Source organism: Lucilia cuprina, chromosome 4 (assembly GCF_022045245.1).
Source record: "Lucilia cuprina isolate Lc7/37 chromosome 4, ASM2204524v1, whole genome shotgun sequence".
In the NCBI taxonomy this organism is placed as follows: Eukaryota; Metazoa; Arthropoda; class Insecta; order Diptera; family Calliphoridae; genus Lucilia; species Lucilia cuprina.
Window position 1 is genome coordinate 74,771,038 of NC_060952.1, and position 20,751 is coordinate 74,791,788.

General features: G+C 30.0%; 4 protein-coding genes across 6 annotated transcripts in view; 2 read left to right on the forward strand and 2 right to left on the reverse strand.

Annotated features, from left to right (window-relative positions):
- LOC111682406 (28S ribosomal protein S9, mitochondrial) overlaps positions 1-7,240 on the reverse strand; it is a 41,922-nt gene extending 34,682 nt beyond the window's left edge. The window contains exons 1-6 of the mRNA XM_023444359.2: positions 7,080-7,240; positions 6,758-6,985; positions 6,520-6,693; positions 6,371-6,456; positions 5,974-6,218; positions 5,787-5,902 (exon numbers count right to left, since the gene is read on the reverse strand). Of these exons, the coding sequence (XP_023300127.2) occupies positions 5,787-5,902; positions 5,974-6,218; positions 6,371-6,456; positions 6,520-6,693; positions 6,758-6,985; positions 7,080-7,175 (945 nt within the window). The 5' untranslated portion in view covers positions 7,176-7,240. The remainder of the gene's footprint in view (positions 1-5,786; positions 5,903-5,973; positions 6,219-6,370; positions 6,457-6,519; positions 6,694-6,757; positions 6,986-7,079) is intronic.
- Positions 7,241-7,854: 614 nt separating this feature from the next.
- On the forward strand, positions 7,855-8,895 carry LOC111682404 (protein cornichon homolog 4). Its single transcript, XM_023444356.2, has 3 exons — positions 7,855-8,051; positions 8,124-8,446; positions 8,511-8,895. Exons 1-3 carry the CDS (start codon positions 7,977-7,979, stop codon positions 8,581-8,583), a joined length of 471 nt encoding a protein of 156 aa, XP_023300124.2. The 5' UTR covers positions 7,855-7,976; the 3' UTR covers positions 8,584-8,895.
- Positions 8,896-10,398: 1,503 nt separating this feature from the next.
- LOC111682396 (ER membrane protein complex subunit 1) lies at positions 10,399-18,599 on the reverse strand. 3 transcript variants are annotated; one of them, XM_046949601.1, is made up of 13 exons: positions 18,367-18,599; positions 17,632-18,274; positions 17,423-17,569; positions 17,038-17,350; positions 16,787-16,807; positions 14,419-14,948; positions 14,278-14,355; positions 14,004-14,205; positions 13,844-13,932; positions 13,679-13,742; positions 11,278-11,448; positions 10,971-11,204; positions 10,399-10,907 (listed from the first exon to the last, which is right to left on the reverse strand). In XM_046949601.1, the coding sequence occupies exons 1-13, from the start codon at positions 18,471-18,473 to the stop codon at positions 10,747-10,749; spliced, it is 2,760 nt and encodes a 919-aa protein (XP_046805557.1). In that variant the 5' UTR covers positions 18,474-18,599; the 3' UTR covers positions 10,399-10,746. The 3 variants fall into 3 exon arrangements, with proteins under 3 accessions (XP_046805557.1, XP_023300115.2, XP_023300116.2); XM_023444347.2 differs by lacking the exon at positions 13,679-13,742 and having other exon boundaries at positions 13,780-13,932; XM_023444348.2 differs by lacking the exons at positions 13,679-13,742; positions 16,787-16,807 and having other exon boundaries at positions 13,780-13,932; positions 18,367-18,598.
- Positions 18,600-18,940: 341 nt separating this feature from the next.
- On the forward strand, positions 18,941-20,737 carry LOC111682399 (transcription initiation factor TFIID subunit 7). The gene is made up of 2 exons (XM_023444350.2): positions 18,941-19,343; positions 19,628-20,737. Exons 1-2 carry the CDS (start codon positions 19,032-19,034, stop codon positions 20,645-20,647), a joined length of 1,332 nt encoding a protein of 443 aa, XP_023300118.2. The 5' UTR covers positions 18,941-19,031; the 3' UTR covers positions 20,648-20,737.
- Positions 20,738-20,751: the final 14 nt, after the last annotated feature.

Genomic DNA, 20,751 nt, shown 5'->3' on the forward strand with positions numbered 1-20,751 from the left:
ATCGATGTTCCCGTTAGATAATTTTCAATACAACTTTATGCAAACATGGATCTTAATGGTTCCATATAATCAAGAAATTTCTCAATAGTGTATATTTACATCAAGTACAAGTGTTTGTGTATGTCTTCGATAACACAGGCCGCAGAAATTTGAAAAATTTCAAAACCCTGAGACCGATTTATACTTATTTAAACAAGTTTTCTTTAACTGAACTTTACAACATATTGTGTGCTAAACTGAAAGCTTTACTGCACTACATTTAGCAGCACGCACTTCTAATGTAGAGTGTGTAGAATCTCTGCTGAGAAACGGTAATGTCGATGCTAATGCCGAAGACTTTGATCATAGAACACCCTTACATGCGGCTGTGGGATAATCTGAAAATGCTTTTGATATCCTAGTACTATTTACTAACACAATGGGGAGCTAATGTTAATCATAAAGATATTTACGGTTTTACAGCCCTATCTTCTGTATTTTTCGAGATATGTTCACCTTCATGCTTTGGATCATGGTTTTCAGTATCTTGTTTATAACAAGCAAAAATATTGGATCCATACCTAGCTGCGGAAGTTCTAATCAAAACAAAATCACTTTCTCATTCGATTTAATTATGTCTGTCAACTTCAATCTATCTGTCAATCGATTTTGAAACAAATCAAAAATATACGAATAAAATTAATTTTTGTCAATTTATTATCGTATATGACTTTACGTTAAGATATCTCGGCGATAAATGGAGATAAGTCAGATGTTAAGTTTTTTTGAAGCTGACAGAATGTTGTAAAATTCAGCAGACGATATCTCGAACATGAGATGTGATGCAGAAATTCTGAGACCAGATTCGTATACCTTTAGAAATTTGTATTTGGGTTTGTTAGACCGCATAATTGCTTCTTCAATTCGGAATATTTCAACAATCAACAATAGCTTTATCGCTTCGTAACAATATTTCCAACATAATTAGACTATCGCCTGATCACATGTATTACTTAATGGCGTTTTAACATCAGCGCTACATAAAAACACTAAATAAGAACTTCAGAAGTAATGAATTTATCGTTTTAATGTAGACATAGGGAACAGAGTCTTACATCATGCCCTCTCATGCCACTGCAATCTTCTACAAATTAAATCTTTAATTTGTTAGCCGTCAATACTTGGGTCATGAGTAAAAAAACTTTGTTGGTTACAAATAAAACGATTGATCGGCCAGTGGTTTACTATGCTATTTCAGTATGGTCCCTTTCACTAGATGATAACCAGTGGATAAACTTTTGAAGCAGTGGAAATGCTGTTCTAAGGTCTGGGACAAAACATCATTATTACGAGGGAAAGAATGGTTTAGCCAAGAATGGAAAAGAACATCATACTAAACAGTTTCTGTTGGGTCACCGGATAAGTCATTCGAACTTTAACATCATACAGTTGTATGATGTTAAAGTTCGAGGCGTTATAGGAGGGATATTTCTGTATTCAAGGAACACATCTGTAATTATGCGCAGGATCCTTTGGATCAATCCTCCTATACAGTAGCTTTGATCGACATTCATATATACAGCTTCATCAGCTCGTAGAACACCGCGTGAATGTTGTATTTGGCTGACTCTTACCGCCTATAACATATATCGAAAAAAATTTACTGCTAAAAGCCAATTGTTGTACTGGCACAACTGATATCGGGATGAAGCCATAGCCGGATAAGTCTTCCTAACTTTAACATCATACAGTTGTACGCACCGTCAAAGGGTTATAGGGGGGATATTTCTGTATTCAGGGAACACATCTGTAATTATGCACAGGATATATTGGATCAATCCACCTATACAGTAGCTTTGATCGACATTCATACATCTACAATAACAAGCTCGCAGGACATTGCGTCAATGTCGTATTTGGCTGACGCTTACCGCCTATAACATATATCGAAGAAAGTTTACTGCTTAAAGCCAATTGTTGTGCTGGCACAACTGATATCGGGATGGAACCATAAACATAATGATTACTAGACTCTACTGTCCCTAATGAATGCCCAGCTTGTGATCAGGTTCCACATGATACCCACCCATATATTCTTCTTCTCTGTTAATGTGTTAAGAAATGCATTTAGTTGAAGAAGCACAATTAAAGGCTCTCTGATTAGAATATAATTTAACTGTTCCAATAATATAGGTTTTCTAGTAGTGATAATGCAGTGTCATTGGAAATACTTTCTTGCATATTTTGCTGGGATACTAATAAATATAAAAGGATTCTTTAAACAATCAAAACATTCTAATATTGACCAATTTTCCATTTCCTAAATTTTTTGTTGTTGTAACAGTTTGACTGTGGGCTATAGTTCTTTTCTGGGCAAATAAAACTTTTGCTAGAATGATAATATTTGGCAGAGCATAACTCGGGTCGTTCCGAAGCAAAGAACCAATTGTCGTGGGAAGGTCAAACTTTGTTTAATGGCTGAGAAGAACAGTTTTTTGAAGAATATTATGTAGAAATAACTCCCAGACCTAAATGGGCCAAAAAATGACCACATCTTTGGAATGGTATGAAAAACTATAAATTTTTTCCTAAAATTTAAACATGAAATTAAAGAAAATAATTTTTATAACAAAAATTCTATAACACACTAAAAATTTCACAAAAAAAACTTTAACTTTTTTTGAATTCATTAGAAATTGCACATTTTAAACATACTTATATGTTTTCAATAATATTATTTGCACCATTTCATATACAAAATTATAGCACTGAATCAAAAAAATTCGTTGATAAATTTATTTAGTAAAATTACTGTTTAATTATTAATTTTTTTATGATTAACTCTAATTTCTATAATTTTTCTATAAATATTATTTTTTAAGGCTGTGTGTGTTTTTGCCGACAGAGTTTGCTAAACATTTTGTTTTTTTTTTTTTTTTTGTTAGCAGTTAAGATTTTGATTAAGTTGAACAAAAAAATCTATTCTTTGTTTTTTATTTTTAATGTGTATAATTAAAATAAATAATTTATATTTTATCATTATGTACATAAAGCTATAAATATTTGTTTTATTTGTTGACTTTTGAAAAGTGCTGGTGAGTGAGTAGTCAGTCACAAGAGATACGACGAAGTATGTGCAAAACAAAAAAAGAAGTCAATCAAAAAAGTGGTTAAAAAAAATACATATGCAAGTAGAAATCAAGTTTAGAATGATTAAATGGAAACTTTTTAGCCATCTTAACATAAGAGAAAGTTAAAAATGGATTTATTTAAAAAGTTTTTTGAAAATTTTAGATGTTTAAAGAAAATTTTGAAAATTTATGAAATAATAGCAACGTTTTTCATGATTCACAGTGGCCAGCATAGAAATATATCTTATTGCGGTCTGTAGAAAACTAGAAGAAAGATAGATGCTGTTCTGTATGCCTCCAGACAAGACTTCAAAGATCAATTTCTGGCAGCAATAACATTTTATATTCTGATTTATGAAAGTAATAGTTTTAACATGAATAATGCTTAAAACCCTTTCACGCATAAAACTAAACCTCTAGACTTTTTATGTTTATGACATCTCCACACACTTTATTTTGACGTATTTTGATAGTTTCTGATGAAAAATGGAAAAAGTGTTTTCGAAGGATATCGCAGAATATTATGCTTTTTTAGCATGTAGTGACTTTTCTTTAGAAATAACCTCTTACTGTAGCAGTTTACTCAAATTTACGCTTTATATAGAGAAAATTGTAAACCGGCGTCCCGTATACGTAAAAGAGTTAATGATCATTGTATCTAAAGAAAAATTTGCTTGCAAATTCTTCAATGAAGTTCATCATCATCAACTCCACTCATTGTCTTAAACCCACCAGTATAGACATGGAAACAATCTACAAGACTCCGTAGAGATATGCTACCCGATATTCCTTAGAAAAAATTGCTAGCCATTTCATGTAACTAGAGCCTATTGTGCACATATGTCACTTTTAAAAGAACAAGATTATAATATCGTAGTTTTTTCAGAACTTAAAAAAAAACATGTGGTTCCATTAGAATGAAGGAACATATCCTGAAGCATACATCTCATACTTGATAAGAAGATTTAAACTCTTTAGACTTCTTCTTTGTTCTTATATTTAATCGCTGGTCTATGCCATAAGATCAAGAATATTAGAATGAACATTGGATAAATCATAAAAATATATATGTCATACTTAGTCTCTGATATCTTAAGCTTATAGGAATCGGCAATTACAGAGATTATAAGTTACTGTTTCATCTTCAGTATGACATCTTTTGCTGAAGTCAATGTATGAAACACAAATGTAGGATTTCTAAAGTCACAGTCACCATAAATGTCTAATATAAAAGTACCGTTGAAATCTAGGAGAGTGAGGCTGTTTTGTATGCTTCCATACAAGGCCACAAAAGTGTGAAGGGAACTCCAAAGAATTCGTCAATTTCTAGTTCAATAAGTCAGCAATATTATTGCCTCGATGATATATGAATACCTAGCTCGGCATTCATTTAGACTATCGATCATGGATTTATTTAATAGCAAATCGATCATATATTCTGATTTAAGATAGTAGTTTCAGAGATTAAAGAATACTTCAATGATCCTTGATCCCAAGGAGATTTTAGTCCAAAATTCTTCAATGAACATACCACTAATAAACCTAGTGGGTGCCTTAAGTTCCTTAGTATAGACAAGGAAATAATTTACAAGATTTCGTAAAAATATCGAAAATTCTTTAATAGCATAGGTTTCGAATATCAGAAACTTTTGAACACATTATCTGTTCGAAGACGACTACTGATATATGCCATCAAACCAATAATATTAGAGAAGCTAAAATACAACATAGAATACTAAATGCCTTGCATTATGGTGGATTTGTGTGCCTGCATCAGGGAAAAATTCCGCAAAGAACTTTTACAAGGGAGAAGATATAACTTGAGACACGATTTTTCGTCACTCGACAATGTTTTTTTCAAATGCTCTACTGGGGGAGGGAACCTACATAAAAATAAAATACCGACCTGGAATTCTGGAAAACTGACGTCCTGAAGGTACACGAGAGAGAGGATTGTCACCCATAGTCAAGGTAGACTTGATTATTGATGGACCTGACTATTGATCCCCAAGGGTACGAGCGTCTGTGGAGGTATGCGACAAAACGGTACAAAAAGGTACCATACAAGGAGAAGACTTATTCATATCGGCAAACAGACCTCCAAACCGCTCAATAATAAACCAAAAATTGATGAACTTTGGACTTTTTAGAATCTTATAGACTCAACTGAACTACACTATTGATTAGACTGTCACATTAAAAACGAAACTGTGGAGTGCTTGTGACAGGTCTACTAATATGGAAGGAAAGCTCTTATTATCGCACTCGTGCTACAACCCGTCTGACATGGAGAAGTTAGCATGGTTTTTGGGATTCAACTTACTTCACATCACGACAATATAACTACCCTCTGTCTACAAACGTAAACTGAAAAAACCCACCCTGTAGGGATATTCTAACAAATGTTTTAAGACATTAATAAGTCTATGAGAGTAATTGGAAATCAAACGTATTTTAATCAAACCTATTAGTCTATTTTCTGACATAAATAATTTCTTCGATTTTTGCTCAAGATTTTTGGTTTTCAATGTTTTGCATAAACTGCACTCAAATGTTAAGTTAAATAAATTTGAATTCTGTAAAAACTACATTTTCCCAATCAAAACAGAGAATTTTTGAATGCTATCAATAAATATCCGTTTCGAGGGATTATTAAAATAAAAATGTTTGACTCACCTGTTCACGTGGTTGTATATCATCAAAATATGTTATATCTTTGCCATTTATGGAAATTTTTCCAGTACCAGGTACACGTACAGTAACATCAGCACGTGCTGTTTTACGTAGACATTCTGAAAATCGTATGAAATTTATTTTAATATTATTCTAAATACCATAATAATAATGCAGTTTCCATACTTACCATAGGTAGTGATATATTGGCGACCTTGTTCATCGATTTGTGGTTTTGGTATTTCCAATTGACTCGATTTGTCCATTAAAGGCTTTGTATATTTATCAATAAATTCTTTACATTTGTACGAATAAGGATGCGATACTAGACGTTCCATGGCGGTAATGAAACTATTGAATTCAATATCTGAGATTTTTTCCACCAATTCTAATTCCATTTGTTCTTTGGTGATCCAATTGAAACCAGTTAAATCGCTGAGGAAAAAAGAAAAAAACAGATTTAATATTTTTGACACAATAAATGTAACGTAATGAGGATTTTAACTTAGTTATATGTTTAGTCACTACAGATTTATATTACGTCTCTCCAATTTCGTTTAAAAACATAAAATTCATTTGTTACTTACACTTTCTGATTGGGATCGGGCTTTTGACCACGACGCATCATTCGTTCCTCCAAATCATACAACTTATTGAGTTCCTCAACAATATCCTACAATAGACAAAACATAACATTCATTTTACAAAACAAAATCACATACTAAGAATAACTTACATATAATAACTTAAAGAAATTTGGATTGGCAGTGTAAAACATACTATGGAATGGTCTACCGGTCTCATCGAATTCAGCTGCTTTACGTGCTGGAAATACTTCTTCGGGACTTTTCATAATAGGTCGGGCTTTTTTATCGTAAATGCCCGAGGGGAACAAATACTCAATGGCATTCTATAGAAAAAGCAAAAGCACAATATATTTTGAACTTTTTATAAATTTAATAGAGAAAACTTACATCAATATCCTCTTGCGTAAAGGTCTCTGGATCGGCACCCATCATATTGGCCAAATGGCGTTTACCAATTTGAAATTCCAATTGTTGAGTTTTCATGAATTCATCATGTTCCTGGGCACGTTCCAAATAAGCTTTCATAGCTTTACTTACTTTTTGTTTTTTAACCGCTAAAGGAGCAGCCTGAACTGTTACCTCAGTACTGTAACTGGCATTTTGTTGCTGGAGCACCTTAACAACACACAATGAAAGAGAGGTTATGCAAGTCTTCCATTTGAATATTTTCTATGAAACTTATGGAATTTATGTGATACTTAAGACTTACTGTATTGGTTAAGGCGGCATTATTGAAACGCTGTAGGTTTTGTGTTAAATTTTTATTGTTTTTTAATAAATTTAAACCAAAAACACGCAGAGCCATTTTTCCGATTGGATACTTTATGTCTGCAGCTGTTTTTCCCCCAAAAAAAAGACCGAATGACAATCAGCTGCGAATAATGTTAATCTGGTGATTTTTTGTTAAACTAGCGATTTTTAAAACACAGTATTTTTCGCCAAACGGTAAATGTATGTGTTTAATGTTATAGAATTCAATCAATACTTCAAAATTGCACTTTGTATATAAAAGTTTTGAAATTTTCAGAAAGGAAAATAAAATATAAATTTTTTGTTTTTTTTTCGTTGTGTTGTTGTTGTAAGAGCTCGACTCTGGCCGATAGTTCTTTCCTGGGGAAAAAACTTTCGGTTGTACAGCTGTCGCTGGGTTGACAATCTTTGACCGAGTATGACTCGGGTCGTTCCGAAGCGAAAATCCAATTGTCGTGGGAGCGTTTTTTTCGTTGTGTATTTCTATTTGCTATGTGCCGGTTCACACAGGGAATCTTGCGATTTTTGTGTATTAGAGAAAAAGAAATATTAACCATTTCTTTCACTCACACATAAAATCAAAAGCTTCTAAAACAAAGTTTAACTGTGTGAACCGCCACTATATAAATATATATAACAAATAATTTACCTACCGCCTTGTATCCGATTTTCAGGCCGTCGTCAACAGTTTTTTAGTACCAACCGCCGCCGTTAATGATTTGTTAGCTATGGTCTTTGACTTTAATTAACAGGAAACTAATAAACTGTACATAAACAAATTGGCAAAAAAAAGACAGCACCGAGAAGAGAGTAACAACTTAACTAAATTAAATAATTAAGTTTACAGTTTAAAAAAATGTTACCGGAAACCGTAACATTCGCTTTAACACTAATTGTTTATGGAGCCATATTATTTTTATTGATTTACTATGTAAGTTAAATCAAACAAAAGACAAAATAGATTTTTGCCACAATTTTAACAAATCTAATTTTATTTATTTAGGTGCTTACATTGGCCGATCTAGAATGTGATTATTTAAATGCTCAAGAATGCTGTTGCCGTTTAAATTTTTGGGTCATACCCAAATTTGGTTCACATTTAATATTGTGCATTTTACTGCTATTGGGTGGCCATTGGTTAATGTTGTTCTTTAATTTACCCATGGTCAGCTGGTTGGGTTATGAGTTATATAAACAACCCCGAGATAGTCTGGGTGTCTATGACCCAGTCGATATACATAGCAGGGGTTTGCTAAAGATTCATCTTAGGAATACTATGATTTATTTGGCTTATTATTTCATTATGTTCTTCATAGCGTTGTATTTGTAAGTATTATTTTTTGTTTGTTGCATTATTTTTTTCTAAACTAAATATTTATTCTTGTTTTAGCATGATTTCTGCTCTACTCAAAGGTGATCCCATTAGACGTCATGAGGAGGGAGAGATTATAACAGACTTTTAATAATAACAATAAGTAAACTAAATTAAGTAACAATTGTATTCTTTTGATTATAAATAATGTTGTGTGATATTTGATTTAGTCTTCCTTATTCTTCTCAAATTGTATATGAAGCACAACAGCTCTGTCGGTAACCTCTAGTCTGGTATATATTCATTTAATAAGTCGATTTTTTTTCTTTATAAAGTTAGTACCTTTCTACACCTATTTATGATTTTTTGAATCTCACTTGAAATATTGCATTTTATTTGTTCGATATTTTATATAGTTTTAATTTAAAATAAAGCGATTTTATTAATTAATTTTGTTTGTCTTTGGGTTTTAAGCTTTTCTTTTACAAAAGTTTGTAAATGGTTTCCTGTAAAGGAGGCTTTTCTTTCAAACTCGAATCAACAAGCCGAACGAATCAACCGGTGGAATATTTATCTATTAAACGATAAGCCTGGGAATGAACTACAACTAGAGGTTTAGAAATTGGTCTTTAAACATTTAAACTCCACATTTATTATATCCTTCACCTTCGTGAGAAGGGTATACATATATATTCTGGATTCTTATAGATAGCGGAGTCGATTAAGTCATGTTCGTCTGTCTGTACGTTTGTACGTCTGTATGTTTGTTGAAATCAGTTTTTAGAGGACTCCAGATATCGGCGTGATCCGAATCTTCAATAATTCCGTTATACCTACATGCTTTCGGGAAGATCGTTATTTAAAATCAGCAAAATTGGTTCATAAATAACAGAGATATAAGCAAAAATCTGAAACAACCTCTGAAAATTTCATCAAAAAAATTAGATTTTTTTATTCATGCTCAAACAGAAATTGCAAAAAACAAAATATGTAATCATACGGTAAATTTTGTTATTGTACTCTTGTTTATAAAAACAAGGCAGAGCGAGAGCAGCAGAGCAAGAATAGCAGTGCGAGAGCAGCAAGAGTGTGTTGTTATTGGCTAGAAACATGAAATTAAGTATGTGGAGCCTGGTTTAAGTTAGAAGCTATAAATGGGAACTTTTTGGTACTTTTTTGTTTTTCAAAGGGTACTTTTTGAATTTTCTATAATATTGAACCTAGAAATATGAAATTAGGTATGTAGAGTCTGAATTAGGTGAGAATCTATAAAAAGGAATTTTTTGGTACTTTTTCGTTTTTAAAAAGGTACTTTTTGAGCATTCTATAATAATGAACTTAGAAACATTAAATTAAGAATATGACCTGGTTCACACTGGGAAACTTTTGTTGAGAAACTTTTGATTTTATGTGTACGAGAAAGAGATGGTTGATATTTCTTTCTCTTTCTTTCACACACAAATATCAAAAGTTTCGCAAAAAAGTTTCCTAGTGTAAACCAGGTCTATAGAGCCCGGATTAGACGAGAACGCATCAAAGCGGATTTTTTCGTACTTTTACGTTTTTCAAAATGTACTTTTTAAGTTTTCTATAATAATGAACTTATAAAGATGATATTAAGTATGTAGAGACCGGATTAGGTGAGAACACATCAAAAGTTATGTACAAGAGGACTTTTTAACACACCGTGTTGAAGGGGTATATAAGATTCGGCACAGACGAATATGGAACTCTTACTTGTTTTTCTTTAAAAAAAAACACGTATTTACAACCAATTTTACTTTGGTTTTACACATTCCCTTTTATGTTTTATTTTTTATATATTTTTCACATTTTTATATAATTAATTAAATTAAATCTATACAAACTTTATTAAATATTATTAATGACTGCTGTGTTTTGACCTTCTTTTGTTTGTTAAAAAAAACAATTCAAAATTTATTTAAGAAACTTAAAAAAACTGCTAAACAGAAATGCATTTGAAAAAAATATTAATCAAAAATTTAATTTAAACAAAAATAAAGAAAAAACTTTACAAAAATTAAAGTCTTTTTTGTGTGTGACAAAAAAACAATTAATTTAAAACGCACAATTAACTATTGTAAGAAAAGCTATAAGAAGATAAAACAAACATGAAAAGGAAATTAAAAAAGAAAACAAAAATAATTATAATTTTCCTATATAACTTTCAATATAAAATCTGAATTAATTTAATATATTAATGCTGCTACAAAGTGGTTTAATACTTTGTTTTGTTTTTTGTTTTCTTTCTTTTTTTCAATTACATTTCAATTAACTTTAAAATATTAATAAACTATTTCCATGCTTGTTTAATGGATTTGCGCGATGCTAAATGTTTGGCCACCAAAGAACCAGAAGTTAAAACTACCAAAACAATAGATATTAAGATATAATCAAAATCTTCCTTAAGCAAATCAAATGTTTTTGAAGGTGCAATGCGTGTAACAAATAAATCTGAAAATATAAAAAAAAAATATTTAAAATCTTTCAAAGATGATTAATAATAAAACAATTTACCTAAACCTGCAGCTACCACTAAGCAGGAACTCTCCAAACCACTGGGAGCTGTATAGATATAACGTAATCTAGCTATAGTTTGATTATAATTAATCATATTCTCTGTGGGCAGTGGTAATTCTGGAATGTAAGGCATAGCTCCCTCTTCACGTCCATTCGAAGAAGATGAAATGGGTCTTCGTGGATCTAGTAAAGCCCAAGGCAATTCAACTATCGAACCACTAGTAGTACCAACTGAAAATTTTTTTAAATTTTATTATGAAATTAAAAGTTTAAATTGAAACAATGGAAACTTGTTTGTACTTACTCAAAACATCTTTACTGGTAATGCCTCGTTCGGTAATAGTTTCACGCATAGCTGCCACACTTGTGGGTATAATATAGGATTGACGTTCTACCAGAGGCATAGGTGGTGCGTTTAGAGAACTCCAAACTGTGCTATTAGCTTGAGTTTTACCTTCATATAGTTCAATTGTTGCTGTAATTATAAAAATAATGAAATTGTTATAAAATGTTCATTTCACTTCCTATAAAAACGCACAACATTATAAAGAATTTTCTATAGAAAAAGTGTATAAAATAGAGAAAATATTTTATGAAGAAAATAACTGTTAAATGGAGAGAAATTTTCTATAGAAAATATTTGTCAAATAAATGTCTATCGTATGGAGAGAAATCTCTATGAGAGAAATTTTTTACAGAAAATGTTTTTAAAATAGAGAGAAATTTTTTTAGGAAATATCTCTTTTTAGAAAATGTCTCTAAAATAGAGAAAATTTTTCTATAGAAAATGTCTTCAAAAAAGAGTGAAATTTTCTATACAAATGTCTCTAAAATAGAGAGATATTTTCTATAGAAAATGTCTCCTACATTGAGAGAAATTTTCTATAGAAAATGTCTCTAAAATTGAGAAAAATTTTCTACAGAAAATGTCTTCGAAATAGAAAGAAATTTTCTTTAGAAAATGACTTTAAAATAGAGAGAAATTTTCTTTAGAAAATGTCTCTAAAATAGAGAGAAATTTTTTTTTACAAAATGTCTCTAAAAAAGAGAGAAATTCTCTATAGAAAATTTCTCTCCACGAAGAAAATGTCTTCGAAATAGAGAGAAATTTTCTTTAGAAAATGTCTTTAAAATAGAGAGAAATTTTCTTTAGAAAATGTCTTTAAAATAGAGAAAAATTTTCTTTAGAAAATGTCTTTAAAATAGAGAAAAATTTTCTTTAGAAAATGTCTTTAAAATAGAGAAAAATTTTCTATAGAAAATGCCTCTAAAATAGAGAGAAATTTTCTATAGAAAATGTTTCTAAAATAGAGCGAAATTTTCTATAAAAAATGTCTGTAAAATAGAGAGAAATTTTATGTAGAAAATGTATCTAAAATAGAGAGAAAATTTCTATAGAAAATGTCTCTAAAATAGAGAGAAATTTTCTATAGAAAATGTCTCTAAAATAGAGAGAAATTTTCTATAGAAAATGTCTCTAAAATAGATAGAAATTTTCTATAGAAAATGTCTCTAAAATAGAGAGAAATTTTCTATAGAAAATATCTCTAAAACAGAGAGAAATTTTCTATAGAAAATATCTCTAAAATAGACAGAAATTTTCTATAGAAAATATCTCTAAAATAGAGAGAAATTTTCTATAGAAAATATCTCTAAAATAGAGAGAAATTTTCTATAGAAAATATCTCTAAAATAGAGAGAAATTTTCTATAGAAAATATCTCTAAAATAGAGAGAAATTTTCTATAGAAAATATCTCTAAAATAGAGAGAAATTTTCTATAGAAAATATCTCTAAAATAGAGAGAAATTTTCTATAGAAAATATCTCTAAAATAGAGAGAAATTTTCTATAGAAAATATCTCTAAAATAGAGAGAAATTTTCTATAGAAAATATCTCTAAAATAGGGAGAAATTTTCTATAGAAAATATCTCTAAAATAGGGAGAAATTTTCTATAGAAAATGTCCCTAAAATAGAGAAAATTCTCTATATAAAATGTCTCTAAAAAAGAGAGAAATTTTCTATAAAAAATGTTTCTAAAAATGAGAACAATTTTCTTTAGAAAATTACTGTAAAATAGAGAAATTTTCTACAGAAAATGTCTTTAAAATAGAAAGAAATTTTCTATAGAAAATGTTTGTAAAGTAGAGAGAATTTTTTTGTAGCAATTGTCTTTAAAATAGAGAGAAATTTTCTATAAAAGATGGCTTTAAAATTAAGAGAAATTTTCCTAAGAAAATGTCTGTAAAACACAGAATAATTTTCCGTAGAAATTTCTTTAAAATAAAGAGAAATTCTCTATAGAAAATGTCTGTAAAATGCAGAGTAATTTTCTATAAAAAATTTCTCTAAAATAGAGATAAATTTTCTGTAGAAATTGTTTGTAAAATAGAGAGAGTTTCTATAGGAAAAATAGAAGTATAAAAGAGAGAAATTTTCTATAGAAAATGCCAGCTAAAGAGAGAGAAATTTTCTATAGAAAATGTTAGTAAAAGAGAGAGAAATTTTCTTTAGAAAATGTCAGTAAAAAAAAAAAATTTTCTACAGAAAATGATTTTAAAAAAGAGAGAATATCTTTTTCTGAAAAATGTTTGAAAAGTTCTCTTAAAAGCTCTTTGCTTATCACAGAATAAGCTCTAATATCACAAACTTTTACAGAGTTGTATTCCTTACATTATAACCCGTTCTTAGTAGAAATTACTTACTTATTTCAGTGCGTCTAACTTTATCATTATAGTGAGCATAAGCCAACCAATTTTCAGAATGAACCACATGTAAAGGAGGACGAATTTTAGAAATTACTTACTTATTTCAGTGCGTCTAACTTTATCATTATAGTGAGCATAAGCCAACCAATTTTCAGAATGAACCACATGTAAAGGAGGACGAATTTTACGATGCATCATAGAGAAAACAACAGAACCGGAGACAACATCAATCAAGTAAACATTAAGCAAATCTAAAAAAAGAGAACCACAATCAATAGAGTAAATAGTTTGCTGTAATGTAAATTTTCCAAAAACAACATACGTTTATGTATACTATCAGTAGCCTGAGTGAAAACGGCCACCAAATTAGGATTAATATATTTATATAAAACAGAACGATCGGGCATAACACGTCCTTGGGAATGTACACGTTCAATGGGATTTTTCGAAGCCACAGTAATGATTTTATGATCACCAGTATGACCGGCTAAGTCAACATTCCACAATGGCAGGGTAGATAAATGCTGAATTGGAAAGATTATAAAGAATACAAATTATTTACAAAATATTTTTCCAAAAAACACAAAAAAACTTACATTATTAGCAAATTTAACATAGAAACCATTTAATTGGGAATTTGATTTATCAGCCGTATACAAATATAAACCATCAGCCTATAAATATATAAAATAAATTTCATTTATTAAACACAAAATGTGTTTTTAATGCTAGCTCACCTTTGATTTAGCATGTTCTGGATAAACATTAACCTTATTGTTAGCATCCATTATTAAAATACCCTTAACATAGTCTGTTTCTGTTTCGGCCAACAAAGAAAGTTGTTTAATTTTATGATCCAATTTCAAAAGACCACCTTCGGCGGGTGCACCAGTAATGGGATTAAAACGATATAGAACACCATTACCCGTCAATTTATCTTTGGCCACAATGGTGCATAAAGCTTGTAAAGGAAAATGTTTACTAGTTCTTTGTATGAGTAAGCGCATCTGTTCGCCATTGGCAAATTCTTCAACATTATTTAAATACAATTGCCAATGATGTTTACCGCTAATGTTATCAATACCAAAGACTTTGCCGCTTTTAGTTAAAATCACCAACATTTTGTGTAGACCAAAGGAATCCCGTACCAAACCGGCTTTTTGGGTATCAGAGGGTTTAGGACCCAAGCCCATAACATGTAGAAAGACACTTTTGAAGTGTAACATTTGAGATGTTAAACGATGCATAAAAGCACTTACGATGTCGGCTGTTAAGTTTGTTAAGAGATATTTAATTGGAAAATTATTTATAATGCATTAAAATAAAAAATAAATAAATACAAAAACAAAATTTATTTACAACAACAACAAATAAACAAAGACAAAGAAATAAACAAAATAAAATGAACAAAAGTTCAAAAAAAAGTTTTATTTTAATGCTAAAAATGGAAAAAAGGCAACAACTCTTGTTAAATCTCTTCTATCTGTTGAAAGCTTGCTCTAAGGAATAGCTTGAAAGGGTCAGAATCTAATAATAATTTCTTTCCTTTTAAAGTTTTTAAAGCTTTTACATTCAAAATGCTTTTTAAGAAAAGTTTTTCTTTACTAAAAAGCTTTTTCCGCAATAAATTTCCTTTTTTAAATAAAACGTTAACTAAAAAGCATTTTCACTTAAAAGCTTTAAGGTTAAATAAAAATAAACTATAAATAAAAGTTTTTTCATTAAAAAAGCTTTATTATCAATTGCTATTAAAAAGCTTTTTCGTTACAAAACTTCTATAAATAATAGTTTTCTATTTAAAATGCTTCATTATCAAAAATATTCAAAAAAGCTTTTATATAACAAAAAATTTTACAAAATACTAAAAAAAAACTTTCTAAAGAAGCTTTGAGCTTTTTTACTTAAGCAATTTTTTCGCTTTTTTACAAAGTTTTTTTCACTAAACATATTTCTACTGAAGAATATTTTACATCGATTTTTACTAAAAAAAAACCTTTTTCACTTGAAAGCTTTTTGTACAAAATGAGTTTTTCCACTAAAAGCAAAAAACCTGCTTCAAAAAAAATCCTTTAAAAATAATAAAAAGCTTTCTCACAAAAAATTGTTTTGTAAAAAGTTCACTAAAAAGCTTTTTCACAAAGATGTTTGCTTCCACAGAACAAAAAAACTACATTCCAAGCAATAAAGCATTTTCTATTTGAAAGTTTTTAAAAATAATAAAAAGCTTATTTCACAAAAAAATTGTTTCGTAAAAAGTTTACTCATTAAGATTACTTTAAATATTTGCTTCCACATAACAAAAAAAAAGCTACTTTCCAAAAAATAAAGATTTTCAAAAGTTTATAACATTTTTTAATTGAAAGCTTTTTAAAATTAAAATCAGAATTTACTAATTTTAAAAAATATTTCTTTCCAAAAAGCTTAAAAAAGTTATCAGTAAAAAGCTTCTTTAAAGAAAAAAATTTCATTAAAAAGCTCTTTTTTAAAAACTATCTTACTACAAAGCTTTTTTAGTTAAAAACGAATTTACTAATTTTAAAAAAATATTTATTTTCAAAAAGCTTAAAAACGTTATCACTAAAAAGCTTTTTTCCAAAAAAAAATTATTAAAAACAGCTTTTTAATGAAATTTTTTTAAAAGCTTTTTTAGTAAAAACTTTATTTATTAAAAAGCTTTTTTGCTAATAAAGCTTTTTTAACTAAAAAACTTTTTATACTAAAAAGTATAGACTGACACTAAAAAGCTTAAAAACAGCTTAAAAAAAATTATTAAAAAATGCCTTAGACCAAAAAGCTTTTGTGAAAATATTTTGGTGTTTTCTCACTAAAAAGTAAAATGTTTCGAAAAACTTTCTTAAAAAATATAAATTTAATAGCTATTTTTCAGAAAATATCAAAAAAGCTTTTAAGCTTTTTGCTTAAAAAGTTTTATAACCATTTCCTAAATGCTAAATAAAAAATTATAAACTAACGAAATCATAATAAAAAACAGAAAAATAAATAGGAAAGTAAAATCTAAATTGAAAAAAATACATCGAGCAAAAAGGAAAAAATTAAAACAAATCAAGCTTAACATTCGCCAAAATAACAAAACTCTTTACTTACTCTCCAGACTAGGATCGACACCTTTAATATTTGTTTAAACGGAACACAACACATTATTGTCATTTGAACGCATACATTTTATCAAAAAAAAAAAAAAATAGTAAAATTTAAATAAGCCAAAGATAAATGTAGTTAATTAATAATTTTGTGAAAAACGTATAGTACACACAAAACACATCAAATTTGTAACCATCTCACTCATTTTTTCGTTAATATAATATAAAGAGCCCCTATAATTTAAAAGTACTCACCAGTTTTGCCCTTCATTTCATTCTCTAATTCACCCTCACTATCGGCCAAAGGTAAATCAATAAATTCACTAGCTATAACATTAGCCAAAGCTTCAGATTTAGACCAACGGATTTTCGATTGTTGTACAGCCACGACACTATCGTCTGTGGTATCAAATATGAAAAGACAACCTTTACCATCATTGTTACGATTGGCTTTACAATCAAATGTTCTTAAAGTGGCTGGTCCATAATGTTCAGGATAGGCTACAGAATTGGACAATTCTGTCACTGGCTGGCAAGTTTCAGCCATATAACCTTCAATGTTAAGATTCTATGAGAGCGAAAAACAAACGTGTTGAAAAATAAGAGATACGAAATACTAGTTATTAAATAATCTTCCTACTTTGTCTTTAACTTCAGCGGTAACAATAACATTTTGGTTTTTAAAACGTCCCATGGAAAAGCTTTGACTGTTTAGATTACTGCAAGTGTGAATATCATCCTTAATGGCTACAAGTTTTTCATCGACTACAATGATGCCATTGAAACCCTGTCAAGGAATAGTTTTGTTTCTTTTTTAACATATTTTAGTATTTTTAGTTTAAAACTTACCTCCAAAGCCTTAATAGGTTGTGTTGGTATACTGCCCAAGGATTTCTTAATAACTTGAGGCTGATTGGCGGTTAAATCTAAAGAGATTAATTCTGCTCCTTCCAGACAACTGAAGTAAACACCAGTTAAAATACATTTTTCTTGTGAAATCCAGGGAGCAGTAATTTTGGCTGTATTACTCGTAGCTTGACCAGAAGTAGCAAAATATTGTGTTACTTCTAGATGACTGTGCCAGACTGGTAAAACATGATAGAGCAGGGAATTACGATAAAACCACATAGAATTGACGGCTTTATCAGACTGTAGAGGCATTAAAGACCACTCCCATTCCAGGTGGCCGGTATTAGAATTCCAACCACGAACTAAAGCAGGGGCATGACCCTGCACGGTTAACATATCGAAACCATGACTAGAACCGGCTCTAGCGGCAGCAGTAGAATCAGCTGTAGCAGAGGCCGAAGAAAGTTGCAATAATTTTACACTACCTCTGGCTCCATTTTCAAAAACTTGACGCCACAATATTTCCCCCGTTTTAGGACATAATGAGGCCACTACATTTTCCCGGGTACTAACCAACAGGCGAGGTTGAAAACCATTTAACTCTAAAAATGCCTGATTAACACCACCGATTTGTAAAGTTCTCCTTTAAATGGACAAATTGTAAATATTTTAGTTAAATTTATACAAAAATCTTACGTGTCTGCAAAAAGAAAAGAACACCTTTGCTCTACTTACCAATCAAATTTTTTTATTTGATCTTCGTAAAGGGAATTTACAGAACCTATTACTACCAGCATAAAAACAGCCAACAGCTGCAAAGCGCTGTTTCTTAGAATGTGCATTTTGTGTATTCGTCTATTAAACTAACTTTTAAATATACTTTAAAACTATTAACTTTAATTTTTAGGATTTATTTTAATTAATAATTAAAAATTCTTCATTTCTCAACGTGAAAAAAATCGGGGATGAGATGAAGAAAAAAAAGTAATGTGCGGCTGTCAAATTTGTTTTAGTATTACCATATTGTTCCTTGTAATTTCTAAAGATCTGGTAGTTTGTAAATAATACACTGGAATGTATTAATTTTTTGTTGTTAAGTAAATTGTTGAAGTAATTCAGTTAAAGGAAAAAGGACTACGGACTATTTGGAAATATCAAGAAAATAATACATATTTTCGTGTTTTTTAATGTAAAATTTATTTTTATTGGTTTTTTTTTACGATACATTTCTCACAGTGCATAGTGTCATGTCAAAAATGACAAAAAGCTGTTTAGAAATTTTAACACTTTACAACACTAGTACTCAAATCAAAATAAACAAACAAAAAACTATTTTCTTGAAGTTGATTTGTGAAAAATTTAAAAGAATTTTCTGAAAATTTTATATTTTCTCATAAGAAATGATTGACAAGAAAACAGATAAAAATAAACAAGAACAAAAACCACGCGATGATGGTGTTGAACTAGAAAATCAATTTATTTTGAGAATGCCCGAGGAACCAGCTAAAGTTTTAAGGGAGGCATTACAACAACCCAACTCTAATTTAAAAGATCGCATGACCATACAACTGGATAATGATTTGCGTTATGGTGAAGTAAGATTTGATCATTGGCTACTACATGCCAAAATTGTAGATTTGCCCACCATTATCGAGTGTCTCAAAACGATAGACAATAAAAGTTTTTACAAATCTGCCGATATATGTCAAATGGTAAGTTTTTATTAACTTGTAGCATTATAGTAGATAAAGGTTGTTATGGATAGGACTTTATGTTGGTAATGGAAAGAAATTTTGGCGCAAGCCTGTTCTTTAAGCTCGCCATATACACGAACAAATTTTTCGAAAATAGGTACGCGTCCCTTTCTTTAAGCTTTCGAACGTTCAAAAATATTGTATCCCAATCCCAACTAGTATAGCATTTTTGTAATCACTTTTTCGGCCCAACTTTGCAACTTACAATTAAAAATTCAAAAATATTTTAAACATTATTCTAGATGATTTGCAAGGAAGAGCCATTAGATTTGGATAAAGAAGAATCACCAAATAAGGGGAAAAAGAAAGACCCAAATAAGGTTGATAAGAAATTTTTGTGGGCTCATGGCATAACGCCACCATGTAAAAATGTACGCAAAAGACGTTTTCGTAAAACATTAAAAAAGAAAAATGTCGAAGCGCCTGAAATTGAAAAAGAAGTTAAACGTTTGTTGCGCATAGACAATGATGCTGTCAAAGTGGAGTTTGAAATTATAAATGAAGATATAACAAAATCATTATCCGATTCCCAAATGAAAGAAGAACGTGAAGGTGAAGATGACTACAATGATGAACAACTTAATATGGGTGATAAGACTATTAATGATGCCTCTTCGCAAAAAGACATTAATGTTGAATCGGATGGTGATGAGGATGATGGACCCACGGGTTCGGCACCCATGGGTGGTGTGGGAGAACATGATATTTTCGGCGAAGAAGTTTCCTCTTCGGACGACGATGATGATGTCAAACATCATAATACATCACATTTACGAGATTTGGACGAAACTTCACGTTTATCAGCAGACGATTCACGTATGTCTGATTTCTCTATGGGTCACAACAATACCACATTGGGAGGCAATATAGGTCTTAATACCTCTAAGGAAGATATAAATGATTATAGTAAAGTTTTATTTGGTAGTCCTAAGGCCGGCGATGATGATCATTCGAAATATGGTGGTTCTAATTCAAATTTGGCCGCTCCTGGCTATTTTGAAGAACGTAAACGTACTTTATCCGATGATGACTCCTCCAATGATGCTGTACCCCAAATGCGTGTCGATCAAATACATGGCAGAATATCGGAATTACGACGTCAGTTGGAAGAAATTAAGGCACAACATTCACAAAAGGCTAAGGAAATAACGTCCATACAAAATCCTACATTACGTCAACGTATGCAAGAAACTGTTGACAATTTGGCCAGTCAAATGGTAGAAAAGGAATTGGAATTAAAAGATTATGAAAATATGCTATAGATAGATTTATGATAAAACATTTGTAGTTTTTGGTTTAATATTATTTTAATAATGAAAATAAAATTTGCGGATAATTATAAATAAAATTAAGTTTTGTTTTTGAT

Excerpts from the sequence above, each read along its gene's own strand:
- LOC111682396 (XM_046949601.1), bottom strand. The coding sequence starts at position 18,473 with ATGCACATTCTAAGAAACAGCGCTTTGCAGCTGTTGGCTGTTTTTATG. Across the intron at positions 17,570-17,631 it reads AACCTATTAAGGCTTTGGAG|GGTTTCAATGGCATCATTGT; the intron begins GTAAGTTTTAAA and ends ATTCCTTGACAG. Across the intron at positions 13,743-13,843 it reads TTCGTCCTCCTTTACATGTG|GTTCATTCTGAAAATTGGTT; the intron begins GTTCATTCTGAA and ends CCTTTACATGTG.
- LOC111682399 (XM_023444350.2), top strand. The coding sequence starts at position 19,032 with ATGATTGACAAGAAAACAGATAAAAATAAACAAGAACAAAAACCACGC. Across the intron at positions 19,344-19,627 it reads CTGCCGATATATGTCAAATG|ATGATTTGCAAGGAAGAGCC; the intron begins GTAAGTTTTTAT and ends ACATTATTCTAG.
- LOC111682404 (XM_023444356.2), top strand. The coding sequence starts at position 7,977 with ATGTTACCGGAAACCGTAACATTCGCTTTAACACTAATTGTTTATGGA. Across the intron at positions 8,052-8,123 it reads TATTTTTATTGATTTACTAT|GTGCTTACATTGGCCGATCT; the intron begins GTAAGTTAAATC and ends TTATTTATTTAG. Across the intron at positions 8,447-8,510 it reads TTCTTCATAGCGTTGTATTT|CATGATTTCTGCTCTACTCA; the intron begins GTAAGTATTATT and ends TTCTTGTTTTAG.